This window comes from Priapulus caudatus, unplaced genomic scaffold, assembly GCF_000485595.1.
Source record: "Priapulus caudatus unplaced genomic scaffold, Priapulus_caudatus-5.0.1 Scaffold91, whole genome shotgun sequence".
Lineage (NCBI taxonomy): Eukaryota > Metazoa > Priapulida > Priapulimorpha > Priapulimorphida > Priapulidae > Priapulus > Priapulus caudatus.
Window position 1 is genome coordinate 95,538 of NW_014577152.1, and position 16,362 is coordinate 111,899.

Here is a 16,362-nt window from a genome sequence, read left to right on the forward strand (position 1 = left end):
CGCACCGGTACAGGAGGCAGTGCTGTTAGTGTGGCCTCCTCGTCCTTTGCCTGCGTGCAGAGGAGCAGTAACCCAGCTAACCAATAGATGGTGTAGCATCCCAGGTTACAGTTGCCAACGCGGCGCCCACCACGCACCCACCTTATAAACGAAATTAAGATAGGGATAGTTCGAATTACGTTTCGGACAAAATACGCTAATATAAAGTTCAAAAGCTCACAGTTTGCACGATGTTGATACACAGATGTACGGCAACATATTGAGGTATTGTTTTGTGCGTTTCATGTAGCGCTTGTCTCTCTACAGATGTGAATGTGTAGCGCTTGTCTCTCTACGGATGCTAATTATCAACTCGACGAAACGCTAGTGCAGACGATACTCTATGTAAAGGACCTCACCATCGGAAAAACCAAACACTTTTCACTGGAATGGGAAAATGTACGTGGTCATGTGGTATTCATGTGCGTGCGTTTCATCATGATCTATGAATATTTCCAATTGATCATCGATAGTTTAGATAAGGTCCTCGACAGTTTAGGATTCTTTTTACAATAATAGCGTAAACTTTACATAAATAGTAGTATAATAGCGTAAGACAATCAAATTAAGAGGAAATTGCAATAAGTTCCGAATCCAGTGAAATTACAATATTGGGCTCCGAGTATTCGATGTTTATACAACTAGTTTTTCAGTTCTTGGATCAAAGTTAGACATTATTATTTTGCAAGCAACGAAACTCGAATTGGACATATTAGCAGAATTCTCGTAAGTTAATACGTACAGTGATCATTTGTAAATATAATAACATTGCGATGTGTAGATAATTTCAACTTTCCGAGTTAAGTAAGTAGTTATTGTACAATTATTGTATTGTAATAACCCGAGAACTAATGCGGCGATACAGAAATCCACAGATGTGAACTGAATCATCAATATCAGTCACGTCATCCACACATGTTTCAGTGAGCCAGCGCTAAGATTCAGCCTGGCATTGAGTGACGACGAGAAGGCATTCCTGAAAGCACGGAAGCAGCGAGTGTTTCACAGCATGCAGCGGATACTGGGCGACCGCGGACCACGCAACCTAGACGAGGTCTGGTCCGAGACCTAACAGCTAATGAGTTTACACCTCATAGAAGAGAAAACCTATCACCTCACCTAATGTGCATAATGCAAATTATTGCACTCTAGTGCCGAATTTCGGCGAAAAAAAATGCCAAAAAAGGCTTTTCCTAGAGACGAAATAGTGCAACGGTGAACAATTTGCAGAGGCTTACTCAAGTTACTGTTGTATGCCTCCTAGAGACTGCCTAATAGTGTCTATATATACGACTCTGACCATAGAAATAATTATAGATAACCTAAATAATATATATAAGTTATCTATATTATTTCTATGGCTCTGACAATAAGCTGAGAACAGAATATAACGTGCATGACATACACTGACACATCGTGACACATTGTAAAGTAAGAGTACACTGTATAGACACATATAGACACTGTATCTTTCTCCAACCTCTCCCTCTCTCTCTCCTCTCTCAGGCACCACACCCATGTGCTGTGCAGACTGGCAGGAAAACAACCAAACACACCTAAGTTTCATAAATAAGTATTTATATGGCAATAACCCACTAATACATGTAATATACGTCACATATGCTGTACGCTACAGTACGTACATAAGATCATTTGCTGATATAACGTATGAGACTATTACCGTTACAAACTGTAAGACGATTATTGGTTTTCTGCTATCCCGTCCGTATGATTGCTGGAAAATCAATCATTTATTCATTCATTTATCTGCATGATAACCCATTAGACACAATAGCCATATGTTACACTCATTAATTATAGGTCTGATAAAATTAATGTGAAATATCTGATAGTTCTGTGAAATATCAAATCCCACCAGCTAGTGAATGCTAGATGTAGTCATATATACAATTACCAAGCACTTATACTTTGGTATGGCAAAACGTAATACATTTGTTACAAATGGTATAAACATTTTACATTTGGTACCCATGGAAATCAATACATGATACCAAGAGCAAGATTATCTTACTCTTGATGATACCTAACAAGGCACTAAACAATAGTAATCGTTACAAGGGCTGCATAACATGTACAAACAAAAAGTCACAACTCAGCACTGCATTTAGGCATAACTGATTGCACTAGCTATTTTTATAAAATTTGCTGTTGTAGAATATGTAGTAATCAAACTGTGTATACGTATAGGCAAAAACAGCCAGATGATTACCCTCTATTAAATAAGTCTAACTGAATGCAATTATAGTAATCCACAAAATGCTACCGGCAGACGATTGTGATAAGTTGAGGAAGAGCAAGCCTATGAATCTGCATTGTTCGACTCATCACTTATTGCTGTAGGTGCTGATGGCTTCTTTGTCTTTCTTTGCTTGCTCTTCTTATTTTCACGCAGCATTTCATTTGTAGCCGTCTCCGCGTCACAAAGACCATTTATGCGGTCGAGCTACAGACAAGAAATCAATGAGTACCTGTTAAATACTAGACGTCTCTAAAATCTGAGTATATGACAGTATTATACTGCTGCTGCAGGCATCGCTCTTACAATAACAAAACATCAATTACCTCTTTGTACTTTCTATATAAATTACTTTTCTATATTTGACAATTAGAACATTTTGCAATGACTACATCTGTGAACCGTGTGTATGACAATCTATATATAATGCCTTATTATTGTTTAATGACTATATCATATATGTAATATTTTCAACAAAATACGATTATCAATTATAAATTTCTTACCAAGTCAGGATTCTTTCGTACGAGGAGCTTGACATCATCTGCATTAATTGTGGTCCTCTTTGCATGGCTGCAAAACAAAGCAGGAATGAAAGTTACTATTATACTTTTAATAAACACGGCAACACAGTTTATCATTTTCCTTTCAATGTTCTCCTATCTATACACACCTACCTATAGTATACATGCCACCATAAATATGATATTCATGAAATATAACCTCCAAGATAGAAATTATAAAAGCTAAAAAATGATGGTAAAAAATTAAACAAGTTCATTCGGTTGATAGACTAACATAGATCTATCTGGGTTAATTGTTACTCAACCATGATGGTTGAAAACGTACAGCTGACGTTTCACCTCTTATCAGAAGGCTTTCTCAAAGCTGACTGATGATTATCAGTTTTGACCACCATGTGGACCAAGCTATTGCATGACCACTATACACCATCTGGTAGACAAAACTGATAATCACCAGTCAGCTTTGAGAAAGCCTCCTGATAGGAGGCGAAACGTCAGCTGTACGTTTTCAAGCTTCACGGTTGTGTAACAATTAACCCAGATAGATCGATGGTAAAAAATGTGAAGGCTGCACTTTGTGCTCTGCACGTTTTAGTAGGGACCCTGTGCATATTTTTCACCCAACCCCCCCACTCCGAGGTCTTTCAACAGATGAGCGGAAATCTTTCGTGCCATTTGATTCTGTAGCGCGTAGCTGTACATACTTGGCAAACAGTTCCAGATCGACAGCAAACGACTGTGCCTGCTGGCATACTGCTTCAGAAAAGAGTGGCAATAATTTCCTGGTAAAGGTGACATCATTCTCTTCTGCGAATTTCTCACATATCTTTCCGACCGTGTAATGGAACGCGGCTTTCAGTCGCTGAAACATTTAAAACACGATAGTCGATACAAAAAAAGTCCAGTAATTATATTATTATGACATTGTGCATTATCGATCGCATAATAGACGTCTAGGTGCATACAGCCGGTGGGTTTAAGTGGTATATTGTGAAAATTATCTGGTAAACAAAGTATAACAAATAACAAACTACTAAAAACCTGTGATAAGCAAGAGACTCGTAATCTTCCCTGGACGTCATGACCATCCATTGCTACTGTATTTCCCGCGCTATAGCAGCGCGACATCTATTGTATCAAAAAGTAACATAGCCAGAGCCCATAGTGAGTCAAGGGCTATACGGAGACGTGGAACCAGTCTACAGCGTAGGCGTGCGACCGAAGCGCCCAATCGTACTTATCGAATCTCGTATGTCAAACACATATGTTCCTCAGTTTCACGCTGACGCTGTGTCAAGAAACAACAGATTTTATTTAGTGTCGTGAACACCCGTACGATACCCTTTCAGTTTATAATCCTGGATAACTAACCATTTAGTTTGATAAGTTACCTCCTAAATACCTGCACGTGGTACTGTTTACAGTGTTAACTTGTAAGTTGTACTTGTAAGTTGTACACCTGCTATTCAGACTTGTATGTAAGTTACATGGATACATATACTGTAGGCAGTGGGCTACGTACGCGCCCATGGCGTAACTCCTTAATGGTCTCGATGGCTAGGGTAGAGCCAGTCCAGTATGCCTTCATACTTAACGCAGACAGCAAGATGCTGGCGGTGGCGAGATTATTTCGATAACGCCTTGGGAAATATAATTCACGATTTGAGAGTTTAATGAGCTAGAACCCTAACCGATTAACCCTAAACCTAACCCTAACCATAATCCTAAACTAACCCTAACCCTAAATCCTAACCCTAACCCTCAACCCATAACCGACAAAAAGGGGCTGAACGAACGACGGCTGGCGTACCTTCAGCCACTGCGAATAAGTAACCCAAAAGGACAGGGTCTATCCTGTGTTGGGCTACCATTATTGTATCAAGACTAATAATATCCTCTTGATTGTATCCTATACAACTCTAGTAGCACCTGACACTCAACCGTAGACGAGGTTCGTAACCAGTCTTTTTTTTACCCCAACCACTCCAACTGTAAATACTCAATCTATAACCCAGCGATGTCACATAATTCAAACGCAATTCTAATACTTATCCTCTCACTCCCTGCCACTACTCCACTCACTCCCCACCTCCAGCTAAGTCGTACGTACTCACCCCCGCCTCCAACCCACCGCGCTCACCTTCCCGCCTCACGCGCGTTCTCCCCAGACACACCCGCCAATCCGTCGACCCCCCCCCTCCCACCCCCCCCACCCCCCCCCCTCCCCCAGCCTGGCGCCTCCCGCGCCCCCCCGACTCACACCTCCCCCTCACTACGTACCTCCCACACACGTCCAGTCATCCACCCCTCCCCCAGCTCAAGTAGTCCCCACTCCAACGACCCTCTCCCACATCAACTCTCATACCTCAACCATCTCGCAAACACGTACGCTGTCACTCGCCTCGCCCCGCTCGCTCACCACCTCGCACCACCATCCCGCAACGCTCCGACACTCACACCTACCACACCACCCACGCGCACCCCCCCCCGCTCCTCACCACGGACACATACGACAACCCCACTCGCGCCCTACACCCAACTCACACACACAATCGCCCCTCTCCTCACACCCACCCTCCACACTCCACAACCCTATCACCCCATACCTCTCACCTCACTCACTCATACATCAGGCTCTCCACTCGCGCTCTCTCGCGCGATTACGGTTCACCCTCCGCCTCAGCGCTCACGCGGCTCTCACGGCCCCCACAACTCTGCGCTCCCTCTCTCCACCTTCGGGCACCATCCGTCTCACTCTACTACTTCACACACTTCCCGGCCTCAATAACCCCCGCTCAACCCCCCCCCTCAGCGCCACTCTACCTCTTCCCACTCAACTCATCCCACACTTACCTCACTCAACTCACCTAATACCCTCCACACATCACCACTCGCGCTAACTCGCACTCTACTCCACTATCTCCAGCTCCCACTCTGCACACACGAGCACACACCACACGCCGCTATCACCTACTAGTACCACACTCCACCCCCACACCAACATCCCCACACGACACACGCGCACATCGACACCACCACGCCCCGCCACCTCAAACACACACTCGCACCCGCCGCCGCCACACACAACCTCCCCGGCCCCCCCCCGTCCTCCCACTTTCTTCGCCCGGCGCCTTCGTCACCATCGGACGAGCCCGCTCCACGCTGCACCTGCTCGCTGCCTCATCCCGCCCTGCTCACCCCGCCACTCTAGCGCCCTCCACGCGCGCTCTCACCGCGCGCTCTCCACCGCGCCCAGCACACCACTCACACGCGACAGTCCTAGCCCACCACACGCGCACACGATCACCGACACTCGTCGCACACTCTATCTCACGCTATCCCCCACACACAGCGCACACTTCCGAGCAAGCCGCTCACAGCGCCCCGAGCACACCTGAACTACTGGACCCGCACACCCCCCCCATCCCCCGCTCAACGGCCCCTCCCCCACACACTCACCCCCCTACCACCCGCCCGCCCCGGGCCGCAATCCTCGCCCCCCCTCCCCCCTCCCCCCGCGCCCACCCCCCCCCCTCCGCCTCTCCCCCTCGCACCCCCCCCCCTCCCCCACCTCCCCCCACCCTCCCCCCCCCCCCCCCCCCGTGCGACCCAACGCCTCTCACGCGCGTCCGCCCCTCACTGTACTCCCCAGGGCTAACCTCCCCGCCCCCAGACACCCCGCCCTACCGACTGCCGGCCGTACCGCGCTAAGGCTCATCCCCGGAACGCTACCGCTGGGTACTCCCAGCATCTGACTCATCCTCAATCACTGCCCCAGTTCACCCCGCTCCCACACCCCCCCTCGCCACACTCACCAACCCTCCCTCCACACCACCGCAGCCACCCTCACGCGCGACGCTCGACCCATCCCCCCGCCCCCCCCCCACTCACACCCCTAACCTAATCCTCCAACCCACCCCTCACCCCACACCCCCCCACACTCCACCACTCACATCTCACACCCCCCCCCTACCCGCCACTCCACGACTCACGCTCCCACCACCCACCACGCGCGCCAACAGTTACACGGTATCCCACCCACCCCCCACACACCCCTCCCGCCCGCCCCCCACCACGCTCCCCCCCCCAGCCGGCATACGCTTCACCGGCCCACCCACGCTACCCCCCCCCCCCCCCATCGCGCGCACCATCAGACGCCTCCACTCACGCACCGCACACACGCTCCGACACCACCCACACACACCCAACTCTCACTGCGCCTGTGACCCTACCGCCCCACCTCAGCCTGCCCCATTCTCGCCCAACCAACCGCGCCGCTACACCCCTCACCACCCTCGCGCATCTTCACCCCCCCCCACACGCACACCGGCCCTCACAGACCACTCGGCTCCACCGCTCCCCTACCCCGCACGCCTCTCCACCCCCCCCTCTGCTATTCCTCCCCCCGCATTCACTCTCCCACACCCGCCACTACCGCCCTGGCGACCCCTCACGACACGCAACACCTACCTCAGCACGATCCCCAGCACAATCCCACAGCTCACCCTTACTCCACCCCCCAGTCCCCCTGCCACGCTGTCCTTCACCCCTCGGCATCCGAAGAGCCCGACATCCCTGCACTCCACCCCACCCAGCCCGCTCACGCCCCAGCCCTACCTACCACACTACCCCCACTCTCTCAGTCCCTACCCACTCACCCCCCCACGTCCCAGCTCCCTAACCCGCTCAAGCCCCTATACCTCATCTGCCCCTCCGCGTCACAGCTCCTGCCCGAACACCGCCGGCCTCACCTACTCCCTAGCACCCCTCCCTCCCACCTCTCACGCACATCGCTCCACGGCCACCCCCACCCTCAACATCTCACCCCAGCGCTCCCTCCCCCCGCACTATACACACGCATCTCGCTCGCTCGCGCCCACACATCTACCACCCCTCCGCCCTCCTCTCCCACCCTCCACCTCAACTGCACACTCATCTATCATCCCCACAAAAGCTTATAATACACACTCAACTCCACAAATTCTCCCCACCACTCTCAACTCTTACTTCCGCACACATAGCGCTATCACATCTGCCGGCTCTTCCTCCCTCTCTGTCCCGAGCAACCACACACAATCATCTACAACCCCGCCAACACCTCCCGAAAACCGGCACCGGCATTTTGGGTGGTGAAATCGCAGCAGCGCACCGTCCCCCACCGCTGGCGATTGGTTAACTCACCTCAAATCTCGCTCACACTCGAACTACCCCTCAGTCCCTCCATCACCTACCGAGACATCGACGCGCCCAAACCCCCCCCCCCCCCCCCCAACTTGTACACGAAAGTGCTACTACCGTAAATCAGACCTCCACAAATGCTACCAAGTACCGCTCTCCGCCACGGGCAAATACCCCAAGGACGCTCGCCCGGCTCCGCCCGAGTCTTTAACCTCCACCTCTCGCCCCTCCCCAGCTGCCTACGTCACCTATAGCCTCGCTTCTCCCACCCCACTATGCCACCACGCTCAGTACCGCCGCACACCGACACCACCCACGTCACGTCACTAAAGGCTCAACTAACTGTCCATAATGTCTCGCATGTGCCTCGCACTCGACTGCTCATACAGCAAATTCTTGCATTGCTTCTGCCGCTATAGACAGACTCTCCTCTCGGCGCCCCAATCCGGCCCTCTACACTCGTCCATTCGCTCTGACGCTCATTCCTTCTCTTCTGCCAGTGACACCCCACATTCAAAGCCAGTCACCTTTCTCGATCACGCCAGCAGTCCTTAGCTTGTTGGCAGACGAGGGGTTCTTTCCGATCATCACCCCCTGACAGTTTTACCCTAAATACTCTTGCTTGTTTGCAGCACTCACATCCCAGGTATTGAATTGAAACAATTGACTGTAAAAACCAAGTAGCATTTACTGATATATATTTATATATGTATATTTATAATATATATATATATATATATATAATATATACGTAAAGAAAAAAATATATAGAGAGAGAGAGACGAGAGAGAGGAAGCAGATGAGAGAGAGAGATAGAAGAGAGCTGAGCGTAGAAGGAAAAAGGGGATGGATAAGAAGCATGAGTGTGGAAGAAACATTAGCAGAGGTCTGACGGAGACTGGTAACTATTGCGTTTGTGAGTTTATTTTAAGTATTAGAATCTTAGTGTTATAGTTATTCGTGGCATTTTCAATTGTATATTGATGATGTTTTTCATGTGTATTATCGAAGTACAGTCAATGCAGCTTGCTCCAACTATAACGTTTTGTCAGTGGCGGCTATAGCAACTTCCAGGATTTTTTTAACACGGGGGGGGCGGAGGAGCCAAACATGAACTGCGCAAAATAGTATGATATACGTTTAATATTTTACTGGTTCTCCCCCTCTCCACACCGCTACACTCCCCCAACCTCTCAGCTTCTGCAGATCTTTGTGTTTGGAGCGCATGCAAAAAGTGCCACATTTCTGTTCGTTGTTTTTTGTCCCAAGATAAGTAACTGTTCGTGGCGGATCCAGGATCCGAGGAGCGGGGTGAAAAAACGGTTGGGGAGTAGGGGGGTCCTTCCCCAGAAAGTTTTTTGAAAATTTAAGGGATGGCAGGAGATGGTCATTGTAGGCAACTTTGTGATACATATACAGCCTTGTATTCTGACTTGCCGACGAATCCGTCTTTTTAGTAAAACAATTATTCTTTTATTTACTTTTTTTTTACTTCGGAATCAACAGTGCGGGGGCCATGGCCCCTTTTGCCCCCCCCCCGTGACTACGCATGCGTTTTGTTATGATTGTTTCCCCTTATTTCTAGCTGATGGCGCCTCCACAGAATTCAAGGAGCAAAGAAGACTTGAAGAAACTAATGAAAGTATTGGTTGGTGGCATTTCATATTAAATTTCCTTGGATTCTGAAGAAACATATTAAAATTCTTTGTACTCTCAGGACTTTTTGAAACCCGTTACAATGTTGTCTATCGACTGATATTTAATAGTACTGATGTAATACATTCTGAGTGATCGGAAAAAAAACTATTTATTGAGTGCAACCATGAATTTCTTATTACTACATGCTCTTTACTACCACACTTTTACTAAAACTGTCCTTATTTTGTAATTTAATTCTAATATTTTTGATGAATTCCATTGTTTCAGGGGGATACATTGCCCTCACAATGAAGCATATCCTTGAACCTTGGGCAGGTGAGTTTATTAATATCAAATATGGTAACACGAAATACCTCTCCATTATTTTTAGAATGTATAATCATGGGACTTGCTTGTAGATAAACGTTGTGGACAGTTACTTTGCTAGACTAATGTATTAATGTGTAAAAACCGAATATGATGTGTGCTTGACAGTACTTGTTCAATGATTACGAAAAGATCCTTTTACATATAATTATTACTTATATTGTTGTCAGTTTAGGAACGTACTTATTGCGGTTGCAGAGACGTGAACTCAAGTTCAGTGAAATCTTGTACACGGTATAATTTACTAAGTGTGCGCTATAGGCTAAGCCAACGATTTGCATGGCACACTTGTTTTTTACAGGGGTTTCCCCGACTTGCGCCGCCGCTCACGTCAGCGAAGGGACTTTGGTTGAGGCTTGTCACTGGTCCCGAATGTTTGTCTGATAGCCAGATATTACCAGAGGCAGTATGTGGTTGGGTTTATTTACTCGTAGTATTTGCCACTTCAACGACATTAGCAGTTCATTGCTTATACTTGTAAATATAGGCCTTAATCTTATTGATGTTATCGATATAGCAGGCACGTGTTTGATATCTCGGTGATTGTTAGTTTTGTACCCAATTAGGGTTGCTCGATGAAAATGTACACCGCATGTAATATATTCAAGGCTTTTTTAATCGTAATAGCATGATGCGCGTCAACACAATTGTGTTCTCAAGGTGTGTTCATCATAAGCCCATATTTAGGTTTTAGTAACATGAGTTTGAACGATTTTTACACCGATTTTTTGCTAAAGCCTTTTTTTTTAATTCTTGTTATTTTTTATTAAAATCCAATCTATATAGCAATGCTGGTTGCATAGTGGACAGAGTGCAAAGGTGCAGCCGTGCGGCGGTGCTTTGGTAATCAACCTCTTATGCTGAGCATGAATACCTAGTAGACATCAGTTGTAGCTTTTCAACTACTTTATTTTTTTCGTACATCAAAGGAAATGGCCGAATCCTCGGCGCAAATCCATTAAAAATAACCGTTCTATATTTTTGTGTAAATGTGTGCCTACCATTTCGTCTGGTGTACATTGCAGAGGGCATCCACGCCTGGTGAACGCTGCGATAGCGCAAAACGTGTCTTCTATAGCTGCACGATCGCCGGTCGACAATACAAACGTGCTGGTCACTGCGGGGCTTACGAGTCCTCTTACTGCTGTTTACGGGATTTATCACTCCTGGAGATGAAGCTGGGATTCCAACTCTTGTGACCAGTGGTTCCATGTTGTTGGGCTGTACGCGCGCCGCTGCAGTGGTTAATAATTGGGGGTGGGCTGTGAAGGGCGGTGGGTAGCTGTTTATAGGGTGGAGTAGGGAGCGTTAGGCATGAGTTTATGGAGCTGAGAGGCGCTGTGGCCTGACAAAGTTTGGGAAACCACTTGTTATAGCACCCTGTTGTTCCATCCATTTCTGTACGGTGTTAGTAATCTAGGCCAGCTCTACGTAGTAGCACCTTCTGCTCCGCGTACCGCGGTATAGACACAGCCTACGCTCTACCATGTAGCACCTTCTCTTCTGCTACAGGGGTACACACAACAAAACATAGCTTAACGTATAGCCTTCTCTCCATTACTGGGGTTATACAACAACCAGCTGCCACCCGGTATACGCTCTTCTCTCCATTACATAATATACAAACAACCATATAGCTGCTATGAGAGTGAACAGGAGTGTACAGGAGCTTCCTGTAGGGGAGCCAAAGGCGCTAGACGGCAGAGCTAAACACATCCTAGCGCCAGCTATAGTTCACTACGCTATAGTTCAAGCGTGTGTTGTCCGTGTACTAGTATAGGCAGCACTAGAAGTACCTAATAAAGATGATTTATAGAGATAGGATAGAGATAAGGATACCTACATTTAAATCTTTAATGTAGCGTACTTACTAGGCAAGCACTAGACGTTTGTAGCACTCGCGGTTGCTCGTAAAAAAGGTGGTGGACTGTCATTTAGTGTATGTTCCTTGCAGGTCAGCCACGTACCACCTACTTGTTGTGTATTTGGCGGTGACCGACTGGCGCGGAGAAAAGGAAGACGGGAGAGGGGGGGGGCAATTTTCGTTGTTGGGTTTTTCGCGGGGACGCAGGCGATGTTCGAGCAACGTTTTTATGCTTGCTGCAGGTGCATCATCATTGAACCGTTTCTTCGATAGCTACGAACGGATGACGCGAGCGGCGGGGGGAACGCCGTGTTCGTGCCTCGCGCACGCTGTGAGTGTGGAGCGAAGCGCTCCTCTAACCCAGGCGCCATCCTTAAAAATTCTATGTTTGCTGTCCCGACCCATTATTGTTTTGTAAGTAGGGGTAGGTAGGGTAGTCTCTTCTTTTTTGTGAGGGCATTAATATGTTATTTTAAGTCTGTCCTCAGTTTTGCCACACATGCTTTTGTGTTTCAGTCTTAAACTATGCAGGAATGTATATGCGCTCCTTCCGAGAATACCAGTAGAAGAATTTATTATTTATATTTCACTATTATATAGTACAAAATACCAAACAAAAACAAAAAATAAGGAACCCAAAAGCTAAAAAAAAACTTTTGGGATTGCGGCTATTTTCGTGGGTCGGTCGGGAGGACGCACAACACATTCTTTAAGCGATGGCCGGGGGCCAGTGTGCTTCTTATTAAACGTATTTAACGTCGGTTGTTCATTCACACCTCGGATCTTCATCAGCAGAATTTTTCGGTTAAACCTCGAACTAACATTCTCCATTATGTCTTTGGTTAGTTTCGTTCATTCTCAAATGTATTTCGATCACCCTTGGGTGATACTATCACGTTTGAGAACACGTGAGTCTAACCATTCGTGCAGCGCGGAACTCAACCATTGCCGACAATCTGTCGGCAATGTAACACAAATAATTGCGATCAAAATAACAGATACACACAAACAACCATCAACGAACGAGGACAGCAATTAACAGCGCGCACAACAAAAAACAACAAAGGACAACTACCGCAATTACAATACAATACAACAACAATCACATGATGATAGTGAACACATATGATAATGAGATATATATACCAATAAACATAATGTCACGAACACCTACTATGGCTACACCAAGAACTAAACAACAACAATTTTTGTTGAGGGTATTCAATTTGTGCTCGTCATTCCGTGTGTAACATCCTAGGTTACGATGCAATCGTTCTTCAGTTCGTTTCCTTGTAAAGCCAGGCTAGTGTCGCGTGCGATTGAATTGCGACCGCGGCCGCACTGCAACTCAGCTGCGATCGCAGTGCTTAGGTCGACAGCAGACAGGACTCGAACAGCGACTGCTGTGGACGGCAGGCGGCTGATACGGTCGAAGCGACGATGCCTATAGATCGCGCAACTAAATGAGTGTTACAATGGGTCATGTTGAGCTTTGTGTGCATGTTGTGGTACATGATGTATGCACTATTGGTTTTATTCGCTGTGCATCGGTTCATTTATGCATACGATCCTTGTCGCACGATCGCAAGGCAGCTTTATGTCAGCGTAGATACCATGAAAAACAATGCTTTGTGGACGGTGGAACCAGTTGCATCGCCATCGCATCACGCTCGCAAGAGTTAGAACATGTGGGGCGACTCGCTGCGACTGCGCTGCGACCTGCGACATTTTTCCGGCTCACCTTTCTCTGCGACCCGCGATCGTCGCTCGCGCACTTGTACACAGTTGCAGAAAATTCAGTCACTACGGCAATCGCGTCGCGTCGCCCAAGGCCGACACTAGCCCCGGCATTAAAGGAACTCATTTCTCTCGGCAACAGCAGTAAGCCCAGGTTCGTTGATGACCGCAGTGCTGAGTGGAATGCTAGACCCCGCAGACTCGATGATGCAGTTCTCGAGGAAGACTAAAGCTTTAGTCATGAACATCCCAAAGACGACCACTAGGCCAAGGTAAGGTTTCGCCGTCAAACATCAGTAGAGCACGGCGTACCATTGGCCTTTTCGTCATCAGCGTAGGTATCGAGAGTTTCATTTTGCATAGTTCGATGACAGTTCTGTGTATAGTGTCTCTGGAAAAATTCTTCTTATTATTTATTCTATATATTTTCGTATCTTCACTATGTCTATAGTCTACTTAGGCTATCTTCATTATCAATTCTTAGGCAACTATTAATCAGGAGTGGTAATAGAGATCTCTCATTATCCACTCCTGATATTATGCCCTATACATAATTCTATTAGACTATAATTAACCTAATAATATGTCTTAGAATCATTTATATCTGTGGTTCCTTCGAAACTGCATTTTGTGGAAATATTATTTCATTTACATACTCTTAATCATATTCAAAATTCACATCTTTCTTGCTGTGGCACATGCATCAGTTTCTAGCCTTCTATCATGTTCATTCGGTAGTCGTTTGGTGCCGTAGCGTCGCCATGCATGCCTACCGCACCAGGATGAACTCGTCGGCGAATGACGCATTGGACCCCATGTGCTGCCGACGTGTCAGATATTCACGACGGGAAAATATTATACTTTACATGTTTACCTATTAAAAATGTCAACATTTCGTCCTGCATGCTATATTATCGTCGTGGCAGTGACGCACTGACCCCTCTGTGCCTAGCTAACTTGGCAGGTAATTCACGAACGGGGGGGAAAACTAACATTCATTTGTACATATATTTACACATTAAAAATTCGATCTTCCGTGGCTTGCGATGCATAGTTGTCCGTCGTTGGCCGATGCCGCACTCATCGACCCCGCGTGGCTGCTACCATTTGTAGGTATTCACGAGGGAAGAAGCTTCGAAGGATGATCGCGGACCTGTGTAAGAGTACACACGTGCTGGTGTTTGCCGACGACGGTTTACGAGTGGCCTGCTCTATCATCGATCGGACACCAAGCACACTGCGTATATGGTAAGCGTCGTTCACATAACACAGAGACGCATTCATCGGTAAGCCTCTGACTGTTTACAGAACACAAGCATACAGTTCATACGGTGAGGTACTGTCACAGAACAGAGAAGGCACACGGAGCGTCGTCGTGATCGAGTGAGTACGTGTTTCGCTACCCTCCTGTCTTGTAAACGTATAATACGCGTCTGCGGACGGGCGCTTGCGCGCTTCTAAACGAATCTTCACGACGTAACACACACAATCTTCTCCCTCCTGGGTTTCTCAGCAACGCTAGCCAGGCATGTGGGAACAGAACTCTGAGCATCAGCAGTGGCGGGGCAAAACGCTCAGCGGTGACCGGATGGAAGGTTAGACGCTAGTGTTGCCACCCCGTCAGTTAGCTATAGTCACGCGCAAATACACCGTAGTTGGGCTACCGAAATGCAGTCCGAATGGCAAAATAAAACTGAAATCTAGATTCGAGAAGTTATCGATTTTTTTTCGGGGGTCACCTGAGTTTGACTGGAAGTTCTAAGTTGCGTGTTGGTGTGTGTGTTTGCTCGCGGAATTCGCCCGTGAGTCGTCCTCTCCGCGGGCCCGCTCTGAGGTGTTGTCGTGCATGCTGGTGGACGCGTTTATAACCCTAGCTATTTTCTGATAGTCTGTCCTCCACCTCTCATGTGTACCCTCTCTCTATTAGGCAAGACCATAATTTGTGCTCAACTTATGCAGCCTTGACAACTTTATTCGTGACGATAGTCAACTTAAAACCCTACGTTCTTGTCTCGTCTAGCTCCTCGCCTCCGTCTTACCCTCTCTCATATGAGGTAAGCCTTGCTAAGCGCGTATTACCTTAATAGTATCTATACTTAGTAATATTACCTTATAAGGTGATCGCTTATATAGACCCAAATTAGTGTACACTTATGCAGTTGTGACAACTTAAGTTCGTGACTTAGTCAATTTAGGAAACCGCTACGTGTTGGCTAGTCTGGTTCTCGCTCTTCACCCTATGCTCTTTCTCTAGCTCGGCTGGACGGTGGCACCAGACCATCTAATGAAGCACGCTTAGCGATTCACCACGAACTGGTCTACACACTGCGCGCCGAAGAGCGCGAACCTGCCGACCGATCCGTGAGCAGCGTCACGCTAAGGCGTGGGGTCGCCGACGGCGATGCGAGGGTTGCGGCGGGTTCACCCTGACGCGCAACGCGAATGTCTAGGGGTCAGAGACCAGGCAGACAGTGCGAGGTCGTGGGTGTCACCGACACGACGCGCGATGTCTAGCGGTCAGAGACCATGACGCAGTGTGAGGTCGTGGGTCGCCGTACCGACGCGATGTCTAGTGGGCTCAAGAGTACATGACACACCGTGCGAGTCGCGGGGTCACCGGACGCAACCGAGTGTCTAGGGTTCAGAGACATGACGCCGCCTGCGAGCCGTCGCGGGGTCACTGACACGACAGCGATGGTCTCCCGGCCAGAGACATGACCGACGCGAGCGTGCGTGGG

General features: G+C 47.7%; 2 protein-coding genes across 4 annotated transcripts in view; one reads left to right on the plus strand and one right to left on the minus strand.

The window, feature by feature from the left end:
• Positions 1–1,600: 1,600 nt before the first annotated feature.
• LOC106804889 (centromere protein S-like) lies at positions 1,601–3,942 on the minus strand. The gene is made up of 4 exons (XM_014806278.1): positions 3,862–3,942; positions 3,525–3,682; positions 2,803–2,869; positions 1,601–2,503 (listed from the first exon to the last, which is right to left on the minus strand). Exons 1-4 carry the CDS (start codon positions 3,910–3,912, stop codon positions 2,360–2,362), a joined length of 420 nt encoding a protein of 139 aa, XP_014661764.1. The 5' UTR covers positions 3,913–3,942; the 3' UTR covers positions 1,601–2,359.
• A 135-nt stretch (positions 3,943–4,077) lies between these two features.
• Positions 4,078–16,362, plus strand: part of LOC106804885 (kynurenine--oxoglutarate transaminase 3-like) — a 23,420-nt gene continuing 11,135 nt past the window's right edge. Inside the window, exon 1 of one of the 3 annotated variants that reach the window (XM_014806271.1) lies at positions 4,078–4,152. The gene's annotated coding sequence lies outside the window, so the exon portion shown is untranslated. Of the gene's footprint in view, positions 4,254–4,739; positions 4,776–16,362 lie in introns of those variants that run through there. The other 2 variants (XM_014806270.1, XM_014806272.1) reach the window with 2 other exon arrangements.